This window comes from Molossus molossus, unplaced genomic scaffold, assembly GCF_014108415.1.
Source record: "Molossus molossus isolate mMolMol1 unplaced genomic scaffold, mMolMol1.p scaffold_m16_p_11, whole genome shotgun sequence".
NCBI classification, from domain to species: domain Eukaryota; kingdom Metazoa; phylum Chordata; class Mammalia; order Chiroptera; family Molossidae; genus Molossus; species Molossus molossus.
In genome coordinates, this window is record NW_023425346.1 from 34,451,986 (window position 1) to 34,475,809 (window position 23,824).

The window sequence follows — 23,824 nt, forward strand, 5'->3', positions numbered from 1 at the left end:
TTTTAAGTTTTTTTTTTTTTTTTCCCCTCACCAGAGGACATTTTTCTATTTTTTGTTCAGCTAGAGTGGGAGAGAGAGAGAGAGACAGAGAGAGAGACATCGATGTGAAAGAGACACATCGAGTGGCTGCCACCCACACGACCCAACCAAGGCCGGGGACAAACTGCAGTCGAGGTACGTGCCCTTAGCGGAACCGAACCCGGGTCTCTCTGGACCGCAGGCCGACTCTCTAACCGCTGAGCCAAACCGGCCAGGGCTCTTTTTTTTTAAGTTTTAAATAGACTTTATTGTTACAAAGTGGGTGCTACCGAGCAGGGCCTTAAAAACCAAAATAGGTGGTCCCAGGATATCACAATGAAGAAATCAAGAGGTCAGGATTGCAGAAGAGGTCACTGTAATTGAAGGACACAATCCAGGGGAGGCTGGCCAGGAATGCAGCAGATGTGATTAGGGCAGGTGGGGGTGGTCAGGTCACAGGGTGAGGGAGGGGACAGCCCCATTCACTCCCCCTTCTTGTAGCTCTCCAGGTGAGATAAGACCCAGCCTGCAGGCGGGAAGATAGACAGGAAGCAGCAGGTGAGCCCAATAGCGATGTCCATGGTGCCGAGTCGGGGCTTGGAACGGACCTGGGCACGCGGCACCAAGAGCGGCCGGCGGGCCAGGCCCCACAGCAGGTGCGGCGCCTGCGCAGACAGGACCGACTGCGGACAGCTGCCAGTCGGAGCCCAAGGTCGGGAAGTCAGAATCTGATTTTTATATTCTTAAAGGACTAAGTTAAATTAAATTTTACTTGCTATCATACTTATTGCTGCGGTTTCTCTATGTTTGGGATAAATAGTCCCTTTCCAAAATGTCAAATGAACTCCAAAAGAGTTAAGAGGCTTTGCTAGAAAATAAATGACAAAGATTTGTTCAAGGATCTTAAAGTGTGCAAATTGGAAACACAGCTAAGCAAAACCTGGGTGTCTTTCGAAGGAGAAAGGAAAGCTGAGGGTTGGTTCTTAGAGTAAAAAGTGCATTTTTGAGAAGAGTCAGTCCTCCGCTCTTAGTGTCAGGATCGGCCCAAGATAGTGTAGCCATTTACGAAACCCGACAAGCTCGGGGGAGGCCTGCGGGGCTAGTCCTACAAACTCAGAGTCTGAAAGCAACCATCTAAGATGGTCTGAACATAAAAATTCCTAACTAAAAGCAAGTCATGACAGGTAGTCACATTCTAGACCTGTAACTTCCTTGAAACATTTCAATCTTTACCGTAAGTAAGCCTGTCTGTTGTCATTTTGCATCTAAGATAACATACCCTTGGAATGTCAGAGTCATCCCTTTTCCAGAACCCTCAGGGTACACCTACTGCTCCCGAGTGGAGACCACAACCCCTCTGTTATCTTGTTCTCCCACATACCTTCTCCATGTGCTGGAAAGGATCATGTCCTATACTCACCAATGTAAAAGTATGTGTTTCTCCATCTTACTCTCTATCCAATCTCAGAGATTTCCTGGCCTTGCTTTCTCCCACCCTGTTAATCTACCACCAATGGATTTCATGTTACCTTGTTTATGTCTCCTTCTTTGTTTCTAACATATAAAATAAGCTGCAAATCTGCTACTCTCCAAAGCATTTTCTCAATTGAGATTTTGCTTCCTGGCAATTGTTGTCAGTTCGGTTCTCAAATAAACTCATAAAATCATCTACAGGTCTAGCCCTGGCCAGTTTGGCTCAGCGGTTGAGTGTGGGCCTGAGGACCAGAAAGTCCAGGGTTCGTTTCCCGCTAGGGGCATGTACCACAAAAAGAAAAAGAAAAAATCCTCTACAGGTCTGGATGTTCCTTATACAGATGTCCAGAGGTCTGGATGATGGGACAATCTCTTCCTGAGGTCATTTAGATGGTCATCAGAAAGTCTCATGTATGTCCAGGCATTAACGCACAATGACCTGATATGTACCCAGGTACTGATGCAGGACTGGAAAATTCAGAAGTTTAAGTTCCCAGACTAGTTAAAGCAAGAATAGAATTGTTTCCTCATGCTTCAGCCTATTTTATTTTAATAATTTAGCAGCTTGATTACAGTGACTTCATTTTATATCTTCACTCTATTCTTCAAAGTTTAGATATTTATTTATTTATATTTTATTCTTTTTGTTTTATAGCTTTGCTATTTTGGAAGTAAAAAGTCATAGTTGCTACACTGTACATAGGGGGGAGTAGTCACTATCCAATTAAATGTAACAAAAATTTATGTGTCGGGCACTATTTTCGACACTTGGAAAACACCCAAGAACCACATAAACAAAAATTCTTAGGCTTGAGGAGCTTATGTTCTGGTGGGGGAGAGATTAATAATTAATAAACATGATAAATTAGTAAACTACATGTTAGAAATAGAGTAGTCCTTATTAAATTACTAGTGGAACAGTGTAGTTTATAGTTGTTTTTTTTTTTTTAAGGCTAAGAGCTAAACCCTGGAAGAGGAAGATCAACAGAGCAGATTGAGAAGGAGCAAAGGTGGATTAAGGAGAGAGTTGGAGTCAACAAAGTTGGGGTTCTGCCAAGTGAGTGTGACAAAAGAGGACAAGGCAGTAAGAGGATGCACCTAAGAAGGGAATGTGATGATAACCCCTGGGATTTAATTTGATAAGGAGGGAAAAGAGATCAAGAAAATAAGAGACGGTGAAAAAAGTGGTAGACTCAATGAAGTGAAGTTCCTCAAGGGCTCAGAGGGTTGTAGAATCAGGGTTTGAGGGATAGGAAGGAGCACTCAAAGAATGAGATTTTAAACATAACCTTTCGTGGTAGCCAGACTAGTGCCCCTGTCCCAACATGTCTATGTACTAATCCCCAGAATTGATGAATACCTTACCTTATGTGGCAAAAGGGATTTTGCACATGTAAGTGAACAATCTTAAAATGGGGTGTTATGTCCTGGCCAGTTTGGCTCAGCAGTTAGAGTGTCAGCCCAAAGACTGAAGGGTCTCAGGTTCCACTTCTGGTCAAGGGCACATACTTGTGTTGCAGGTTTGATCCCTGGCCCCAGTCAGGGTTGTGCGGGAGGCAACCAATCAATGTCTCTCTCTCACATGGATGCTTCTCTTTCTCTCTTCCTCATTCTTCCCTCTCTCTAAAATCAATTTAAAAATTAAAAATTTTATATATGTACAATATACAAATATATATTTAATATATACGAATTATATATATTTTTATAAAATATCTATACAATAAATTTATATATCTAAGACATATATATCAGTTACAGTTGAGACACTGAGTTGTTAGAGATTTTTAACTTAAGCAATTCTGTTAAACCAAGGTAAGTAAAATTTGTTTCTCCTCAGTCCTGTCACAATTACTTTATATATTTAAATTTATTGTCTTTTATTTTTCACTACAAAATAATTTATTACAACACACAGCTCCAGCACAAGCCTCCTACATGTACAAGCACACACTGACGACCCTCAGCAGGGGGCCCTTTTCTTTCCCCTGGCCTTGCAGATCTGCTGTTAAATCTTCCAAATTAAACTAGTTGGGCCCTGGCCGGTTTGGCTCAGCGGTTAGAGCATCAGCCTGCAGTCCAGAGAGACCCAGGTTCATTTCCCGCTAAGGGCACGCATTTCGGTTGCAGTTTGTCCCTGGCCCTGGTTGGATCGTGTGGGTGGCAACCACTTGATGTGTCCCTTTCACATCGATGTTTCTCTCTCTCTCTCCCTCCAACTCTATCTGAACAAAAAGTGGAAAAATGTCCTCGACTCTATCTAAAAAAAAATAATAATAAAATAAATTAAACTAGTTGGTACAGATCTGTAGTCCAGGACAATTAGTCTCTCTGAGTACTGGATTCTATCGCAAAATTTGTCTCCCTAAAGATTAGCAAATTCTTTAATTATAGCCCTTAATTGGCTCTAAACCACCTGGCACCACACGTAGTTATTACATATTATTGACTATATTCCCTATGCTATACTTTACATCCCCATGACTGTTCTGTAACTACCAATTTATACTTCTTAATCCCTTCATTTATTTAATCAGCCCCCCAAAACCCTCTCCCATTTGGCAACAATCAATTTGTTCTCTGTATCTATGAGTCTATTTCTGTTTTGTTTGCTCATTTATCTTGTTCTTTAGATTCCATTTTTTTTTAAACAAATTTATTTATTTATTTATTTATTTTTGTACGCACCCCTGGTGGGAACCGAACCCGGGACTCTCTGGTCCACAGGCCGGTGCTCCAACCGCTGAGCCAAACTGGCCAGGGCTAGATTCCATATTAAGTGAACTCATGGTATTTGTCTTTCTCTTTCTTATTTCACTTAGCATAATACCCTCTAGGTCCATCCTTATTGTCACAAATGGTTAAGATTTCTTTATTTTTTATGGCCAAGTAATATTCCATTATATATATGTACCACAGCTTTTTACAGTTGTCCATTGATGGGCACTTAGGTGGTTTCTATATCATGGCTACTGTAAATAGTACTGCAATGAAAATAAGGGTGTGTATATCTTTTTGAATTTGTGCTTTGGATTTCTTCAGGTTTCTATCTGAAGTAAGTCTTGTAGACAGCATGTGTGTGGGTCTTGTTTTCTTATCCACTCAGCTACCCTATGTCTTTGTTCTTGTTGTTAATCCTCACCCGAGGATATTTTTCCATTAATTTTTAGATAGAGTGGAAGTGAGGGAGTGGGGAAAGAGAGAGAAAGAAACATCAATGTGAGAGAGATACATTAATTGGTTGCCTCTTGTATGACCCTGGCTGGGGCTGGAGATCAAACCTGCAACCCAGGTACGTGCCCTTGACCATGAATCAAACCTGTGACCCTTTGATTTGAGGGCCGATGCTCTAATCACTGAGCCAAACTGGCCAGTGCAGCTCTCCTATGTCTTTTGATTGGAACATTTAATCCACTTACATTTATTTATTTACTTTCTGTATTGATTTTAAAGGGAGAGGGAGAGAGAGATAGAAACATCGATGAGAGAGAATATCAGTTGGCCACCTCCTGCATGGCCCCCACTGGGGATTTGGTCCACAACCTGGGCATGTGCCCTGACCAGGAATCGAACTGGCGACCTCTTGGTGCATGCGTTGATGCTCAGTTGCTGAGCCACACCGCCCAGGCTAATCTACTTACGTTTAAAGTAATTGTTGATAGTTACTGCCATTTTATTATTCTTTTTTTTTTTTTCCTTCTTCTGGTTTTTGTTTTTTTTTTTAATATGTATATTGATTTTTTTAGAGCGAGAGGAAGGGAGAGGGAGATAAAAACATCAATGTGAGAGAGAAACATCAATCAGCTGCCTCCTGCATTCCCCCCACCATGGACTGAGCCCACAACCTGAGTATGTGCCCTGACCAGGAATCAAACCAGGAGCTCTCAGCCCATGGAATGATGCTCAATCCACTGAGTCACACTGGCCAGTCTTCTTCTTCTTAAAGAATTCCCTTTAACATTTCTTGTAATACAGGTTTGGTGGTGATGAACTCTTTTAGCCTTGCTAGGTAAAACTAGTCTTGATTGTAGGTCCTTGCTTTTCATCATTTTGAATATTTCATGCCAATCCTTTCTGGCCTGCAACATTTCTGTTGAGAAATCAGCTGACAGCCTTATGAGAGCTCCTTTGCAGGTAACTAAATGACTTTCTTGTTGTTTTTAGGATTCCTACTTTGTCTTTAACCTTTGGCATTTTAATCATGATGTGTCTTGGTGTGGGCCTTTCTGGGTTCACTTCGTGATTCTCCACACTTGCTGGACTTGTATGGCTATTTCCTTCAACAGGTTAGGATAGTTACGATAGTCATTATTTCTTCAAGTAGGTTCTCAATCCCTTGCTCTCTCTCTTGTCCTTTTGGTATCACTGTGATGTAAATGTTGTTAGGCTTTATGTTGTCTCAGAGGTCCCTTAAACTAGTCCTAATTTTTTTCTTTTTGTTTTGATTGTTTTCCGCTACGTTGTCTTCCAACTTGCTGACTGGATCCTCTGTTTTATCCGATCTGCTGTTGATTCCTTCCACCATATTCTTAATTTCTGATATTGTATTTTTCATTTCTGACTGGTTCTTTTTTATGATTTCTGTGTCCTTTTTTTTTAATTTTATTTTTTTATCCTTACCCAAGGATATTTTTGCATTTATCTTCAGATAGGGCAGGAGAGAGAGAAGGAGGAGGAAGAGAGAGAGAGAAACATCAATGTGAAAGAGACACATCGACTGGCTGCCACCCACACGACCCCAACTGGGGCCAGGGGCAAATTGCAACTGAGGTATGTGCCCTTAGCGGGAACTGAACCCAGGACTCTCTGGTCCACAGGCCAACGCTCTAACCGCTGAGCCAGATCGGCTAGGACTGATTTCTGTGTCCTTTTTATGCTTACTATCTCTTTGTTGAAGTTCTTAGTTCCTTTAGCATCATTATAATGAGTATTTTGAACTCTGTATCTGATAGATTGCTTGCCTCTATTATGTCTAGTTATTTTTCTGGAGTTTCTTTTTTTGTTGTTCTTTGTTCTTTGTTCATTCACTTGGTACATGTTTCTTTGCCTCTCTTTGTTTGTTTCTATGTATTAGATGGATTTTCTCTGTCTCCCAGTCTTGGCAGAGTGGTCATGGGTAGTAGTAGTAGGTGTCATGTGAAGCCTAGGGGCGCAGCCTTCCTGGTCACCTGAGCTGGGTGCTCTAGGAGTGCCCTAATGTGGGCTGTGTACACCATCCTGTTGTAGCTGAGCCTTGATTGCTGTTGGCACAACATTTGGTGCGGTTGACCTGAGGCTGGCTATGAGGATAGGCCATGACCACAACATATGAGTTGCTGTGTGGGAACCGACCCCACATACCCCAATGAGGTCTGGTGCCTGCCAAGGCCACCGTTTGGGTGTGCCACTTGTGGAGCTAATTGGGTGGTATTCTATTGTGGTCTGAAACCAGCCACCAAGTTTATTGGTTCTAGGGGAAAGAACTAAGCCTAATGATCTTGTACAAAGATTTACTTGGCTATACATCCTAGGATCAAACAATAAATGATAAGTGCGGTGATGAGAATACAATAAAAATAGAGCTCAGGTGGCTCTTGAAACTGATGCATCTGGCAGCCGACCTAAGTAACAAACAAAGTTTAGACACAAGGGACCCAAAATTACACCTGTTTGTCTAAATGTTACCTGGAATGCTGCAAAGAAAGAGTATTCAAAATGATCTTGCTGCCCTAACCTGTTTGGCTCAGCGGTTAGAGCTTTGGCCAGCGGTCTGGAGAGACCCGGGTTCGATTCTCGCTAAGGGCACATATCTCAGTTGCAGTTTGTCCCTGGCCCTGGTTGGGTCGTGTGGGTGGCAACCACTCAATGTATCCCTTTCACATCAATGTTTCTCTTCCTCTCTCTCCCTCCCACTCTATCTGAACAAAATATCGAAAAATGTCCTCAGGTGAGGATAAAAAACAAAACAAAACAAAATGATCTTGCTGAGATCTTCAGAATTACCAAAGGATAATGCAACTACCAATCAACATCTGAAATAAAAAGACAAAGCTTAATTTACTTCTTAGAAATGGAGAGTTTTGCTGGTCAGGTATAGTCTTAGAAAAGCAGACTGCTGGACTCAGGGTCTTTGGGAAACGTGGAATTCAGGATGGGTGGGCTTTCAGAGGAATAAATGGTTTGGTGTGATCCCTAAAAGCTTGGTTACTCAAGTGACTGTTGTTGACTGGTTGATACTATGAGGCATCTATTTCTTTTTGGAGTGAGTTTATCCCTGATCAGTTGATTTTAACAAATGAGAGGGGGATGGATGCTAATTGGTCGACTTTCAAGAGTAGTTTCACTGAGGTAAGTTGTAGTTATCAACTGAATGTGTTTAAAATCATTTCTGGTTGTGACTTTGTTCTTTGTCTACAGAACAAGCAATCTTTTTCTAAATTTGGGAGAATTTATCTTACTCCGATTTTTTTTTTTTTTTTTTTTTATCCTCACCCGAGGACATTTTTCCATCTTTTGTTCAGGTAGAGTGGGAAGGAGAGAGAAGAACAGAGAGAGAGAGAAACATCGATGTGAAAGGAACACATCGAGCGGCTGCCACCCGCACAACCGACCAGGGCTGGGGACAAACTGCAATCGAGGCACGTGCCCTTAGCGGGAACCGAACCCGGGTCTCTAAGGACCGCAGGCCGACGCTCTAACCGCTGAGCCAAACCGGCCAGGGCCTTACTCTGATTTTTTAATATAACCATAGGAGTTATCAAATGTAGAATATTTACAGTCTTTGTTCAAATTTCCCTATTGCCTTATTTTTTTTAAATTAATTAATTTTTATTTTTTATTTTTGTGGTATGTGCCCCTAGCGCGAACCGAACCTGGGACTCTCTGGTCTGCAGGCCGATGCTCAACTGCTGAGCCAAACTGGCCAGGGCAAATTTCCCTATTCCTTTAAAACAAAATTTATTATTTATTTATTTTTATCCTCACCTGAGGACATTCTTTGCATTTATCTTCAGAGAGAGTGGGAGGGAGAGAGGAAGGAAGAGAGAGAGAGAAACATTGATGTGGGAGAGATACATTGACTGGTTGCCAGCCACACCACCCCAACCAGAGCCAGGGACAAACTGCAAGCAAGGTACGTGCCATTAGCAGAAACCAAACCCGGGACTTTCTGGTCTGAGGGCCGATGCTCTAACTGCTGAGGTAAACCAGCCAGGGCCAAAATTTATTATTTACAAAATTTATTGATGCAGGATCATACATTGTATTTAGCTGTTATGTATCTTGAATCTTCTTTATTTTGAAACCGTTTATCGCTTTCCTTTATTTCTCAAGACATCGCCATTTGAAGACTATAGGCCAATTTTTGTTTGACTTTTGTCTTTTGGTTTTGTTTTGTTTTTATAAAACATTCTTCAATGTGTTTTTTTCTGATTTCTTCCCTCATGGATACGTTCAGGTTCTGAATTTTTGGCTAGCATACCATAGAAGTGAGGTTGTTTTCTCAGTGAATCACGTTGCAGAATTTTCACAGGTGTCCCGCTGTAAAGTTATCTTTCTTGTTTGATAAGTATCTTATCAAACATTCTTTGAGACTGTGTTCCCCATCAGACTTTTGTTCAGTGGTTTTTGCACCTACTGATTTAGCACTTATTGATTTCCTGAGCCAGTTGTTATTATCATGGTTGCAAAATGGTGATTTCCTAACTCTATGATTCTATGTCCCTTTATTCATTTATATTTCTATGCAGTGATTTCTAACCAACTGATTCACCAGGCCAGGGCTGCCCATCACTTTTTAAGCACTTGTTTATTTTCTGGAACAAAAAGATATTCCAGGTTTTTCTTATACTTTCTCAGCCCCAGTGCTAGAATTAGCCATTTCTCTTAGGAAGTCTGGTTCCTTTCACTAAAGCTTTTTTTCCCCATTAAATATATTTTGAATACCACTACAAGTTATTACATAGATAGCTGCATACTATTATTCGGTATAGATGTTCTAATCTTTTTATTTTATTTTTAACAATTCTATAGTGAACAAAAGTCTTGTCAAAATAATATAAATGGAGCCACTTTAGAATGGAGCCGCCAGAGGAATTGCCCTGCACATCTTATGTCTCAAACCTTTGGAATGTTAAAACAGGGCAAAATAACCTTTGGACTGGACCTACGGCAACACTGTGTCCCAAAGAACTGTTTGCAAAATAACAAGAAAGCAGTTATTATGACGACTGGACAGATGACTGCCAGACTGAAAATTAAAAATAGCTTTCAGAATTAGTGTCACCATTGTTATTTGCACCAATTGAAATGCCTTCCTTCTATTGATGTAACTGTCCCCCTTCCTTTTCTCATAAAGACCCTTTGCCTCTGTTTCCTAATGGAACATTATATGGGCTTCTGCCTGAATTAATGATTCCCAAATGTCTATTCTTATTGATCTCAAATAAATGCTTATTTATTTGCCTATCACCCAGAAAGCCCTTTTTATTTTTAAGTTAACAGCCTCCATATTTTACTTTGCATGTGAATGACTATATTTGTAGAATAATCATCTACAAGGGGAATTATTGCATCAAAGACTTTGAGAATTTTAATTTTGATAAACACTGCAAATTGTCCTTCCTAGAGGCTGTACTGATTTATATTCCCACCAATATCATATAAAAGCAGACAACTAAGCCTACAACTTTAGGTCAAAATTCTGTTTTATCAATAGTACATTTAGAAGATTTAAAATTTTCAATTATACTAGTTTACTAGAATAGGCAGTTTAAATTTTTTTTTTTCTTAACCCAATGATCAAGAAAAATAAGGCATTTAATCCTGCCCATGAGTAGGCCTAGTGATGAATTCAAATTGGACTAATTTTCTAAATTTGTGATTACATTCTTTTTCCACAAAGGCCTGAAACATAACAATGAGTCACTTTCCCTTTGGCTCCTCAAGGCTGTCAGTTTAAATTATTTTTCTAGCACTTGAGCTTTTAAAAGATTTGGTTTTCTTTCCATATGTTTTGAAATATAGACAAAGGATTTCTGCTATACATAAGTGGGTTCTTTCAAAAACAGATATTTGTATTCCAATTATGAATAAAATTAATAAAGAGCTATCCTTTATCCCTGGTCTGTGTGGCTCAATGATTAGAGCATTGGCCCAAGCACAGAAGGGTCATGGGTTCCATCCCCAGTCAAGGGCATGTACCTGGGTTTCAGGTTCGATCCCTGGCCCTGGTCTGGGAGGGCAGGAGGCAACCAATCTATGTGTCTCTCTCACATCAATATCTCTCTCTCCTCCCCCCACCTTTCCTCCTTTCCACTTTTCAATGGAAAAAAAATATCCTCCGGTGAGGATTAACAACAACAACAACAACAACAACAATAAAAATGGAGAGAGCTCTCCTTTAATGTTGAAGAAGATTTTACTTTGAGCATAGTAGGAATCTCAAACCATAGTTGGAACCAAGAAGAATCACTTGGGGCGCATACTAAAATTTCAGATTGCTGGCTTGCCCTGGAACTTCTGGTTAAGTAGGTCTGACAAGTATGGCCAGATCATTGCATATAAAGAAGCTCCCTTGTGATTCTGATACAATGATCCTGGAACCAAACTTTGAGATATATAATATTAAATTATTGCTGATTAGCTTTAATCTCATATTTTTAATGTGGGCTGGGAAACCTGTTACAATGAAAGTGGTATTTTTAAAAACATTCATGGTTTTATATGTAATGTGCTGTTTTACTTGAGCTTGAGAAACCAGTGTTTCTATGGCTGGTATTTTCTGAATATTTTAAAACATGTTTTTCTTTATTGATTTTAGACAGAGAGGAAGGGAGAGGGAGAGAGAGAGAAAGAAATATCGATGACAGAGAACATCGATTGGCTGCCTCTGCATGCCTCCACTGGGGATTGGCCCACAACCTGGGCATGTGCCCTGACCAGGAATCCAACCAGCGACCTCTTGGTGCATGGGTCGACGCCCAACCACTGAGCCACACCGTCTGGGCTATTTTCTGAATATTTATGTCATGTACCCATTCACTGTTTAAGCAATTTCCATATACTGAGTTATACATACTTTACAAGCTTATGAGGTAAAGGCAATTATTCCCATTTTATAGAAAAGGAGACTGAGGCACAAGAGGTTGAGTAACTTGCCAGAGTCGCACAGCTAAAACGTTTGTCAGGATTCAAACCTATGTTGTCTCTGTCTTTTTTTTTTTTTTTTATCCTCACCCGAGGACATTTTTCGATATTTTGTTCAGATAGAGGGAGAGGGAGAGAGAGAGAGAGAAAAACATCGACGCGAAAGTGACACATCGAGTGGTTGCCACCCACACGACCCAACCAGGGCCGGGGACAAACTGCAACCGAGGTACGTGCCCTTAGCGGGAACCGAACCCGGGTCTCTCTGGACCGCAGGCCGATGTTCTAACCGCTGAGCCAAACCGGCCAGGCTGTCTCTGTCTTTTTATTTGAACTTGAAGGGATTCCATTTTCTCATCTAAAAATGAATTGGTCTGACTCTGGCCAGTATGGCTCAGCTGGTTGGGTATCCTTCTGTGCACCAGGAGGTTGCTGGTTTGATTCCCGTCAGGGCACATGCCTGGGTTTGGGGCTTGGTCCCTGATGGAGTGTGTGTGGGAGGCACCTATTCATGTTTCGGTCTCACATCAACATTCTCTCCTTCTCCCTCTCCTTTCCTCTCTCTCTAAAAATCAATAAACTATTCTTTAAAATAAATAAATAAATAAATATAAAAACGAGTTGGTTTGGTTATTAATGGTAGGAGCTCTCTGCACTGCTCAGTGGGAAGAATGAAACTATTTGTCCAGATAACACTTTTGGTCTGTTAAAGAATTAAAGTACCTCGCGGTTAATACAATTTGATAACATTGTGGAGTGGGTCTGAATGTAAAGGTAGCAGATTTCATGTTAGTCATGTTAGTCATGAAATCTGGTATATCACTAGCTGTGTATATGGACTAGTAATGGGATGAAATAACCTTAAAAACTTTTTTTTTAAGAAAAAACAAACAAACAAACCCCCCCCCTTTTTTAATCTTTAATTGTTGAATAGTCCATCATGGGTTCTTTCAGCAATACTGAATTAAAAAGCTAAAAAGACCTCAAAGCATGGTTCTCTTTAAATAAACCCAGTAAGCTCTTCAAGGAGACGGGGGAACAGCCTCCCCAGCAGATGCAGAGAAGCAGATCTTTGTGAAGACCCTCGCTGGCAAGACCCTCACCCTTGAGGTTGAGCTCAGTGACACCACTGAGAATGTCAAAGCTAAAATCCAAGACAAGGAGGGCATCCCGCCTGACCAGCAGCATCTGATGTTTTTCGGGCAAACAGCTAGAGGACGGCCGCACTCTCTCAGACTACAATATTCAGACAGAGTCCACCATGCACTTGGTGCTTCAGCTGAGGGATGGCATCATCAAACCCTCCCTCCTCCAGCTCGCCCAGAAGTACAACTGCAATGAGATGATCAGACGCAAGTGTTACTCCTGCCTGCACTCCCGTGCTCAACTGCAGCAAGAAGTGTGGCCATACCGACAACCTTAGCCCCAAGAAGAAGGTTAAGTAAGACTCCTCCACTACCTCCTAAGGCCCACAGGGCAGCCTTCTGCCTGAACCCTGTGACTCTGGGGCCTCAATAAAGTTTCTAATTTGTTGACTGGAGCAGTAAAATAAATAAATAAATAAATAAATAAATAAATAAATAAACAAACAAACAAACCACATCAAAGTTATAACTAAACTACAGAACAATCATCATTCAAAACCACCTGAAATCAAGCTGAATGGAAGTCCTACAACTATGAAATTAAATCAGCAGCTACATCCAGACTGGTAGGAGGGGCGGCAGTGCGAGGGGTGGCGACCGCGAGGCTGAGGCTGCGGCGGCAAGATGGGCTGGTCCCACACCCAAGTGTGGCGGATAAAAATCAGGAGGCTCCCGCGGCTGGGAAGGTCCTTCCTGAGGACTGAGGGGTCCCCATCCCACACCAGGTGCCCCGCGCAGGGTTCCAGTGCCAGGAAGAGAATCCCCATAACTTCTGGCTGGAAAAACCAGCGGGAACTGAGGCTCAGGGAGGCTGACGCGGCTGGAGCCCCAGGCAGCTCCTTAAAGGGCCCGCGCACGGACTTATCGGACTCTCTCCCTCTGAGCTTGGAGGGGAGGCAGCTCGAGGGGCACCAGAGACACACAGGGAAGAACTGAGCTGTTAGGCACTGGAGCAAGGGCTGGAGAGGGTGCTTTCTCCGGGACAAACGTGCTGTAAGAGGCCTTTGTTCCTTTGGTGAGCCCTTCCCGGGGGCGGCAGACAGAAGCCATATCTGGGACTCCAGCAACCTGGCTCACACTGGTAGCCCCGCCCTGCTGACTCCCTGAGTCCCCGCCCCACACAACCGAGGTACGTGCCCTTAGCGGGAACCGAACCCGGGTCTCTCCGGACCGCAGGCCAATGCTCTAACCGCTGAGCCAAACTAGCCAGGGCCAAAGAGAGAATCTTAAAAGCAGCAAGAGAAAGGCAGCTAGTTACCTACAAGGGAATTCCCATTAGGCTGTCAGCTGATTTCTCAAAAGAAACTTTGCAGGCCAGAAGGGAGTCGCAAGAAATATTCAGAGTGATGAAAACCAAGAACCTACAACCAAAATTACTCTATCCTGCAAAGTTGTCATTTAGAATTGATGGACATATAAAAACTTTCCCAGACAAGAAAAAGTTAAAGGAGTTCATCACTACCAAACTGTTATTATATAAAATGATGAAGGGTCTTTTTGAAGAAAAAGGTAAAATGTATGAACAAACAAAATGGCAATGAATACATATCTATCAACAATGGAATCTACAAACAAAATGAACAGGTAGAACAGAAACATTCTCATAGATACAGAGAACATTTTGTTGGTTGCCAGTTGGGAGGGGGGTTGAGGGAATGGGTGAAAAAGGTGAAGAGATTAAGAAGCACAAATTCATTGCTAGACTGACAAACCTCAAAGGGAAAGGGGTTGGGGGGGGGGGGAAATAAAGCAAAGAACTTATATGCATAACCAATGGACACAGACAATAGTGTGGGAAAAGGTGGGAGGGGGGCGGGAGTGGGGAGGAGGGGGTCAATGGGGGAAAAATGTGGAACATCTGTAATACATTTTACATCCAACAATAAAGATTTGAAGAAAAAAAAAAAAGAAAAAAAAATAAATCCAGTAAAATAGTTATCATGTTGGGTAATGTTACAAATGTCCCTCAGAAAAAAAAAAAAGCCCTGGCCGGTTTGGCTCAGCAGTTAGAGCATCGGCCTGCGGTCCCGAGAGACCCGCGTTGGGTTCCCGCTAAGGGCATGTACCTCAGTTGCAGTTTGTCCCCGGCCCTGGTTGGGTTGTGTGGGTGGCAACCACTCGATGTGTCCCTTTCACGCCGATGTTTCTCTCTCTCTCTCTCCCTCCCACTCTATCTGAACAAAATATCAAAAAAAAAAAAAAAAAAAAGTCCCTCAGAACCCGTATACTCCACGATTTCTAAATGACAAACATTAGACTAATTCATATATTTAAGATATATATTTTTTCAATTGATATAATTTATTTATTTATTCATATAATAAAAACCTCTTATTTTTATTTTTTATTGATTTGAGAGAGAGAGATCGATTTATTGTTCCACTTATTTATGCATTCATTGGTTGATTCTTGTATGTGCCCTGAGCAGGAATCAAACCTACAACCTTGGCATGTCTGGAAGATGCTCTAACAAATTGAGCTACCCAGCAGGGCCAATAAACACTTTTTAAATACCTTGTGTCAGGATTTGTGCTAGGTACTGCGTAATCATGATTACCATTTACTGAACTTCAATGTTGGTGCATTTCTTCTCATTTTACTGATGAAGACATGGTGAAGTTAAGCATTTTTCTGGAAGATAAGTTGCACACTGGCAGCAGTATTTGACTCCTCATCTATCTAACTCAAAAGCTGGTAATTTGGATTACAGATGGATACTTCATTTTACTGAATGAATTACTATGGGAGTCCTTTAAGTAATGAGCTTCCATTGGACTCTTTATTTCAATTTTCTCACAATGTAAAAGAGTAAATCTACCATGAAAACTATACTGCCATAGGGCTTTATGCAGAGTAGAGCTCATTAAATGTTGGTAAATAAATGTAACTTAAATAGATTAGTTTTGGAGTTACACATGACCGCATTCAAGTTCTCTAGTGTTATTTATTTTTTCAATTTTTATTAATTTATTTTTGTTACAGATGTTTCTCCTTACCCTCCCCAGACATCCTCCTCCCCATCCCACCCTCCCAAGCCCCAGCATTGTTGTCTATATCCATTGGTTATGCATACATGCACATCAGTTTTTTGGTTTATCTCATCCATCCTCCCTACCCCCTCCTCTGAGGTTTGTCAGTCTGAACTGTTCTCCTTTCTATGTTTCTGGTTCTATTTTGTTCATCAGCTTATTTTGTTCATTATATTCCACAAATAAGTGAGAACATGTGGTATTTGTCTTTCTCTGATTGGCTTATTTTGCTTAGCATAATACTCTCGAGGTCCCTCCATGTTATCTCAAAGGATAAGAGATCTTTCTTTCTTACAGCTGCATAGTACTCCATTGTATATATGTACCACAGCTTTTTTATCCATTCGTCTATTGATTGACACTTGGGCTGTTTCCAGATCTTAGCTATTGTAAATAGTGCTGCTATGAACACAGGGCTACATACAACCTTTCTGATTGGTGTTTCAGGCTTCTTAGGGTATATTCCTAGAAGTGGAATCACTGGGTCAAATGGCAGATCAATTTTTAATTTTTTGAGGAAACACCATATTGTTTTCCATAAAGTTCTCTACTCTTTAAGCTTCACATGCTTTTTTTGTAAATCTGGGAAAAGTACTTTTTCATCTTAAGCCACTGTAAGGAATAAAGGAGATAATGTATATAAAGCATCTGATACTCAATAAAAAGTAGTCTAAAAAAACAAAGTTATAATACTAAAATGATATGTTTAGGTCATAAATTGGGATTCAAGGTAGATACGGGGAGGAGCGATCCAAGAATCATTAGGTAGGAAGAATCATTAGGACCGCTCAGGACAATAGGACAAAACAGTCATTTACAGGTCAAAGATTACAGACTTGATATTTGCTGTGTGGTTAAAGACAAGAATGGGGAAGTTAGAAGTCTTGGGTTGAGCGTGTAAAGGTTTTACTTCCCAAGAAGGTGTTCTGAGGAGAAAAAGAAATGTAAGATTTGAAAGGCAAAGAAGATAGAAAGTGTGTATTAGTTGAACAACTAGATGAAAAGATAAATGAATTAATACTTGAACAAATTAATTCAAAATCTTCTTGACTGCCAGATACTATAAATGTATTGCCCAGTACAAGCAGATCACAGAGGTGGCTCCAGAATCTTTATAAAAGTGGTTTGGGAGTAGCAATCTGGTTGCAAGGGTGAGTGGAGAAGGGTCTGGGTGGGGAAAGGGATTTGTCCTGACTGTAAAATCTCTTAGCATTTTAGATCAGATTTAGAAAATACCAAAGAACAGGGAGGGGCATTGATTGAGACTGTGGCTGGAACTAATTCCCTTTAGGCTAATCTTCAACTCAGTCACAGTAGAGGTGTGTAGCCAAACAATAGTAAATTAATGAGACACTCGTTTTAATAGATTTATGTACAAAAATCGACCTCAGATGGAGGTGGAAGAATTTATTCTTCATGGGGGAACAGTAGAGGGAAGGATTTCATAAAAAGGCGTGATTTTAGTTGACTTCTTTCTTTCTTTCTTTTTTTTTTTTTTATTCTCACCTGAGGACATTTTTCCATTTTTTGTTCAGGTAGAGTGGGAGGGAGAGAGAGGAAGAGAGAGAGAGAGAAACATCGACGTGAAAGGGACACATTGAGCGGCTGCCACCCACACGACCAACCAGGGCCGGGGACAAACTGCAACCGAGGAACAGGCCCTTAGCGGGAACCGAACCTGGATCTCTCAGAACCGCAGGCTGACACTCTAAATACTGAGCCAAACCAGCCAGGGCTAGTTAACTTATTTCTCACACTTGAAAAACTGAATTCATGTTCTAAACAACAACAAAAAAGGAACAACATAGACCTTCAAAGACACAGAGAAGTTAGAGGTCTTGATAGGCTGTTCAGAACCTGGCTTTAGTGGAGGTAAGGCAGGAAATAAGGGTAACTACCAGGTTTCCTCATTCCACATACACCTAAAGTGCTGCAGCTGCACCCAGGGAACCTCCATAGCTTGGCTCACAAGAACATGTATGCCTCCCTCCCTCTCTTCCTTCATTCTTTCGTTTAAGAAACCTGTTATGTATCAAGTGCTTGGTTTGGTAGTAGACATGTTGCTAGGTGCCGATTAACACAAAAAGCAAAGCAGCCCAGAACTCGAGCTGATAGTTGTACTGTGTGTGGGTAAGCAGAGGCTCAGGGCAGATGTCTGGAACCAGTGAGGCCAGAGCACAATGACCTGTTGCAGCTGGGCCTGGTCTTAAAGTGAATACAACTCTGGCCTGGTAGCTCAGGTCGTTAGAGTGTGGGTTCCATACACCAAAGTTGTGGGTTCAATCCCTGGTCAGGGCACATATGAGAATCAATCAATGAATGCATAAATAAGTGGAACAACAGATTGGTACTCTCTCTCACTGTCATTCTCTCTCCTTCTTCCTTTCTCTCTCTAAAATGAATAAATAAATAAATATAATGTGAATAAATCCTGTGTGCTGTGGAGAGTGCTCAGAGGCCTATGAAGAGAACAGCAACATATTAACAGTAAGAACTGACTTTCATTAAGGGTTTACTGCAGTTTCTTCCAGGTGTAAAATCCCAGCCACGACCCCACCTTGAACACCTGGGGGGTCTAAAAGAATGCAGATCCTCGGGAGCTACCTAAATCTACTGAATCACAATATCTAAGGGAAGGGCGGGGACCAGAAATCAGAAGTGTAATCAAGAGTATCTTCAGGTCATTGTTATGTACACTTAAAACTTGAGAACCACTCGCCTCTTACCTTTTCTTATTTCACTTTTACCTGAAGTAGGTTCTGTTATTACCCGTTTTATGTAGCAGGAAATTGAGACGCAGGAAGGCTATGAACTTGCTAAGGTCACACTGAACTAGGGTTGGAATCTAGACCAATCCAGATGCAGCTTCGTCTTCATTATTTTTTATTTTTGGTACAGATGTTACTCCTTTTCACCCACAGACACCCTCCTCCCTATCCCCCCCCCCCCCCCAGCATTGTTGTCTATGTTCATTGGTTAAGCAAACATGCATGCGAGTTCCTTGGTTTATCTTATCCCTCCTCCCTCCTCTGAAGTTTGTCAGTCTGAACCGGGCTCCTTTCTGTGTCTCTGGGTTTATTTTTATTTTGTTCATCAGCTGTTTTCTGCTCATTCCAGTCCACAAATAAGTGAGATAGTGTGGTATCTGTTTTTCTCCGACTGGCTTATTTCACTTAGCATAAGACTCTCCAGGTCCCTCCACATCCTCTCAAAGGAAAAGAGATCAGCGTCGTCTGAAACATTGCAGTACAGTTACCTCCTCTTGCTAAATGATTTCTCGCGAATACTTCAGCAAGCATTAAACTGGGAGTTTGAAAACAGTCTGAAGGCATCAAACTTGGTCCGGTGAGCCGGGAAGTTCACTAATGTTTCCAACCTCACGACCCTCGCCGGTTAAATTTATACCAAAACACCTGCGCCCGCAAGGCGTGACCTCACGGCAGGGCGGGGCACCAGGCGGGGCAGCGCGGCCATCGACGACCTCGGCGCGCCGCGCCTGTCGGATCAGCTCGGGCTCTCCCGCCAGGCCTGCCCACTCCCGCGCGCTGCTGGGCCCGCCCCCGCCGCCATCTTGGTCTGGGCCGGAGCGGGCTGCACGCGTGAGTCAACAGCCCAAGCCGGCAGGTCGAGGCCTGCCCGCGTCCGAGTGGTGCGGAGCAGCGGCCGGCCGGACGCAGTGCCGATCTCCACACGTGGGGGTAGATGTCGGGGTCACAGTGCTAGGCCACGGGGAACCCTCGGTCGGGCGCCACCGCCGCCCCCTCGTGGTGAGACGCCGCGTACGCCCGGCTTCTCCCGCCCCACGCGGGTCTCCTCCCCCTGTTGAAAGCCGCCCGGGAAAGTGGTGGCGGGAGCGGGCCTGGGCCGGAGCAGTGTGGGCGTGGATGCGGCTCGCGGGGTGCAGGAGGGGGTTAGGGTGGAGGGTTCGTGCGCCCGGGGCCCGGGGTGTGGGCGAGGCCGGTGGGACTGTGAGACCCGGGCGGGCGCGCGGCTCTGGGGCCCGGGCTCACGCCGGGCGGGCGAGGGGCTGTTTCCAGCGGTCACTGGATCTCCTCCGCTTCCTGTCGGTGCCTCAGGGTGGCCAGCATGACGGCCGCGGGCCAGAGCCCCCTCGCGCCGCTCCTGGAGACCCTGGAAGACCGCTCCGCCTCCTGTGGAGAGCAGACCGACGCGTACCTGGCCCTGACGAGGTGAGGCCGGCGGGAGCGGGGAGGGCGCGCTCGGCGGTTCCCGGGAGGGCGTCCTCGGGCGGGGCGCGGGGCGCGGGCAGCCCGGCCGCGGCGAGACGCCGGGGGCCCGTGCCGGGGGGAGGGGGCGGGCGGCGCGGCGGTCCGGCTGCTGCTGCGCTGCCCGCCCGGGGTGCGCTCGCCCCGCCGAGGCCCGCCGCCCGCGTCTTGCAATCGAAGAATTTCAAAAAGTTTGGTTGGAAGTGGGCACCCTGGGGAAGAGGTTTGCAGTGTAAGTCGCATGTGTGTTGGGACAGTGTGGGAACCCCAAATTGGTCTTTTAATGGAGAGCAGTAACCCGAGTTTTATTTTCATTGCAAATGCTGCGCAGTATTTCCCCCTGCAAACCACAGAGTTTTCTGTGATTACTGGGACTCGTCGAGGACAGTAACTGCGATGAAACCATAAAGACTCAGTAAACTTGGGACGGGGGGTCGATAGGTTTCTGCGTCCCCGCTTCACAGAAGGAAACCGTCGAAACTTGTCCACCGGGGGTGCAGAAGTGATTCTGAGGGTGGCTCTGGCTTCAGATGCGCGTTTCATTCTGTACTTAGCATCGGAAGTACTGGGTGAAGTTGGCTTGCCAGAGTGCTGACTCGCTTTAAGAAGACTGCGGTGTTTTAGGGAGTGATTCCACTTTTTTGTGTCTTTGCATAAACTTTTTATTTCTGCTTTTAAGTCGTATTACTGGAGAAGATGGAAAAGAAGTCATTATAGAAATTGAGAAAAAACTTTCTCGACTGTTTGAAGTTTTAAAGGTATGTGTCTGTTTATTAGTTTTCTATTTGTTGAACGAAAGTTTTACCAGTTTACTCATAAAAACTTTGAGTTTAAAGAAAATAAAAGCAGATTACAGAACTCTCATTTACCTTATAATTTTCTCACTTAATGTAACTCCATGTCACTGTGAGGTTACTCTTTAGTCTTCACATTGCAGAAGAGATGGGTTTAATTTGCCTAAAGTTGTCCAAGACCATTTGTATCCAAAACCTATACTCTTAATTTAAAAGCAGTGGTTAGAGATTATTTATCTTTTGTAGGAATGTACTCCTAAATAATGATTATATAATTTTGTTTTTGGTCTTTTTATCCTTACACACCCTTCCTTTCAGCTACTCTTGCCTGGTTAAAAACTATTATTAAGGTTATTTTATTTATATTGCTTGTTAATAGGAAGGTGATATAGTTTACCCTCAAACTGAATACCTATGTTCTTGTCCTCACTTAGGACACTCACTGGCTTTGTGACCTTATTAACACTTAACTTTGAATTTTCTTTTTTTTTAGAATTAAGTTGAACTCAAGCTCCAAAGTCTCTCTGAGTTCTTATTTTTAGGATCCTGGTTTTTGTGCATTTATTTATTTAGTTCATACTTTTTATTGTCGTTAATCCTCCCTGAGGATGTTTTTCCTTTTTATTTTGAGAGTGGAAGAGAGGGACGGAGGGAGAGAGAAAGAAGCAAACAAACACCCATGTGAGAGAGAGACACACAAGAATTAGTTGCCTCCTTCACGACTCCAACCTGGGCGGTGGAATGTAAGTGCCCTTGACCAGAATTGAACCCACGACCCATCAGTTCTCAGGCTGACATTCTAATCACTGAGCCAAACCATCCAGGGTATGTTTTTATGCTTATTTTATTTTATTTTACTTATCTTTTAAGTGGAGTCAAGCAAGCTACCAGATGCAGAGTTTATTTTATTTATTTATTTTTCTTTATTGATTTTAGAGAGAGGAAGTGAAAGGGAGAGAGAGAGAAACATCTATGAGAGAGAACATCGATTGGCTGCCTCCTGCATGCCCCCTCTGGGCATATGCCCTGACTGGGAATTGAACCAGAGACCTTTTGGTGCATAGGTTGATGCTCAACCGCTGAGCCACACCGGTGACTGGGCTGTTTTTGTGCTTTTAAATAGGAGTATTCTATCAAGATATTCATTGTACATTTTAGCGTAATTTCTGTTGAGACATAAGAGGTTCTGTCTACCTCTTAAGTTTCCTGTTACAGTGATCAGTGCTTTTTCATGTAAGTAGGAACTTACTTTATTTGTTTTTTTTTGGAACTTACTTTATTGTGTAGTAATTAGTTCAAGACATTAATCATCTGGCTTTTAGTTACAAACCCTATTTATAAACCCTATAGCTTAACTGAAAATGCTTGCAGTTGAGTTCCTGACCCTACACATTGTCAAGTACTAAATATATGAAGATGCATGTTTTTATCACATCAAATACAGTCTTGTGCAGCTTATTTATTATCCTATTTATTTATTGTCATGTTTCACATTCAGCAGTATAACCATGCTCTGCATAATGATGTTTTGGTCAACAGCTTGGACCAACCAAATATATAACAGTAGCCCCATAGATTATAATGGAAAATTCCTATCCCCTAGTGACATTATAGCCCTCAATACTATTGTGTTTGTGGTGATGCTGGTGGAAAAATCTGTACCGCCAGTGGTATTAACATTATGCACAGTATGTAATATTTGATCATTACAATAAGTGATTATGTTATTGGTTTATGTATTTATTATATTAAACTTTTTCATCATTATTTTAGCGTACAATCTTTGTAGTTAATTAAAAAAAAGCTGTAAAACAGTATGCTGTTACTCTGGCAGCACCCTCATACATCTTGCACTTACCATGTCTCTTTTTTTATTTTTTTATTTTTTTTATTTTTTTATCCTCACCCGAGGACATTTTTTGTTCAGGTAGAGTGGGAGAGAGAGAGAGAGAGAGAGAGAGAGAAACATCGATGCGAAAGGGACACATCGAGTGGCTGCCACCCGCACAACCGACCAGGGCCTGGGATAAACTGCAACCAAAGGTACATGCCCTTAGCGGGAACCGAACCCGGGTCTCTCGGGACCGCAGGCTGATGCTCTAACCGCTGAGCCAAACTGGCCAGGGCACCATGTCTCTTGATTGCATCGTTTTCTCTTGTGCTTGATTTAAATTCATGTTTTGTATAGGTTTTTAGCCTAGGAGCAACAGGCAATATAGTATAGTGTGTAGTAGGATATGCCATCTAGGTTTGCGTAAGTGTGCTCTGTTAAGTTCATACAATGACAAAATTGCCTAATGATGCATTTCTCAGAATATAACCTCTGTCTTTAAGCTGCAAAAGACTGTATTTGATGTGATAAAAACATGCATCTTCATATATTTAGTACTTGACAAGGTTTAAGGTCAGGAACTCAATTGCATGCATTTGAGTCAAGTTGCACAGTTTGTAAATAGGATTTGTAAACTAAAATACCTGATGAATAATTACAGTTGACTCTTGAACAACTCAGGTTGGAGGCAAGAACGCCCTCCTCCTCCTTGCAGTAAAAAACCCATGTATAACCTTTGACTCCACTAAAACTTAACTATGTTTAGAAACATCTGGGTGAGTAGAGTGCTGATAGGATAATCAACAGAAGCTTGTGCCTGAATTACTAAGCACTAAAAGGATGTTTGAATTCCTTCAGGACAGGTATATTAGGTGAAATGTGTTACTGTTTAGAATTCTGCTAGTATTGTTTCTATGAACCCACAACATTATTGAAGATAAGACACACCAACCTGGCCAGTTTCCCAGTGGTTAGAGCATTGGCTTATAGACCAAAGGGTCACAGATTTCAATTCTTGGTCAAGGGCACATGCCAGGTTTGAGCCCATCTCTGGCCCTGTTGGGGTCATGTGGGAGGCAACCAATCAGTGTGTCTTTCACATTGTTTCCCTCCTGCCCTCTCTCCCTCTTCCTCTCTCTCTCTCTATTCTACTCTATATCTAAAAATTAATGTAAAGATATCC

General features: G+C 42.5%; 1 protein-coding gene and 1 pseudogene across 8 annotated transcripts in view; both read left to right on the forward strand.

Moving 5' to 3' along the window:
- The first annotated feature begins 591 nt into the window (after positions 1–591).
- On the forward strand, positions 592–13,061 carry LOC118625614 (annotated as a pseudogene).
- A 6,778-nt stretch (positions 13,062–19,839) lies between these two features.
- Positions 19,840–23,824, forward strand: part of RIF1 (replication timing regulatory factor 1) — a 62,281-nt gene continuing 58,296 nt past the window's right edge. For 5 of the 8 annotated variants that reach the window (XM_036253386.1, XM_036253389.1, XM_036253384.1 and 2 more), the window contains exons 1-2: positions 19,844–19,980; positions 20,696–20,774. In XM_036253386.1, coding sequence (XP_036109279.1) covers positions 19,877–19,980; positions 20,696–20,774 — 183 coding nt within the window. In that variant the 5' untranslated portion in view covers positions 19,844–19,876. Of the gene's footprint in view, positions 19,981–20,695; positions 20,775–23,824 lie in introns of all 8 variants that reach the window. The other 3 variants (XM_036253388.1, XM_036253387.1, XM_036253392.1) reach the window with 2 other exon arrangements.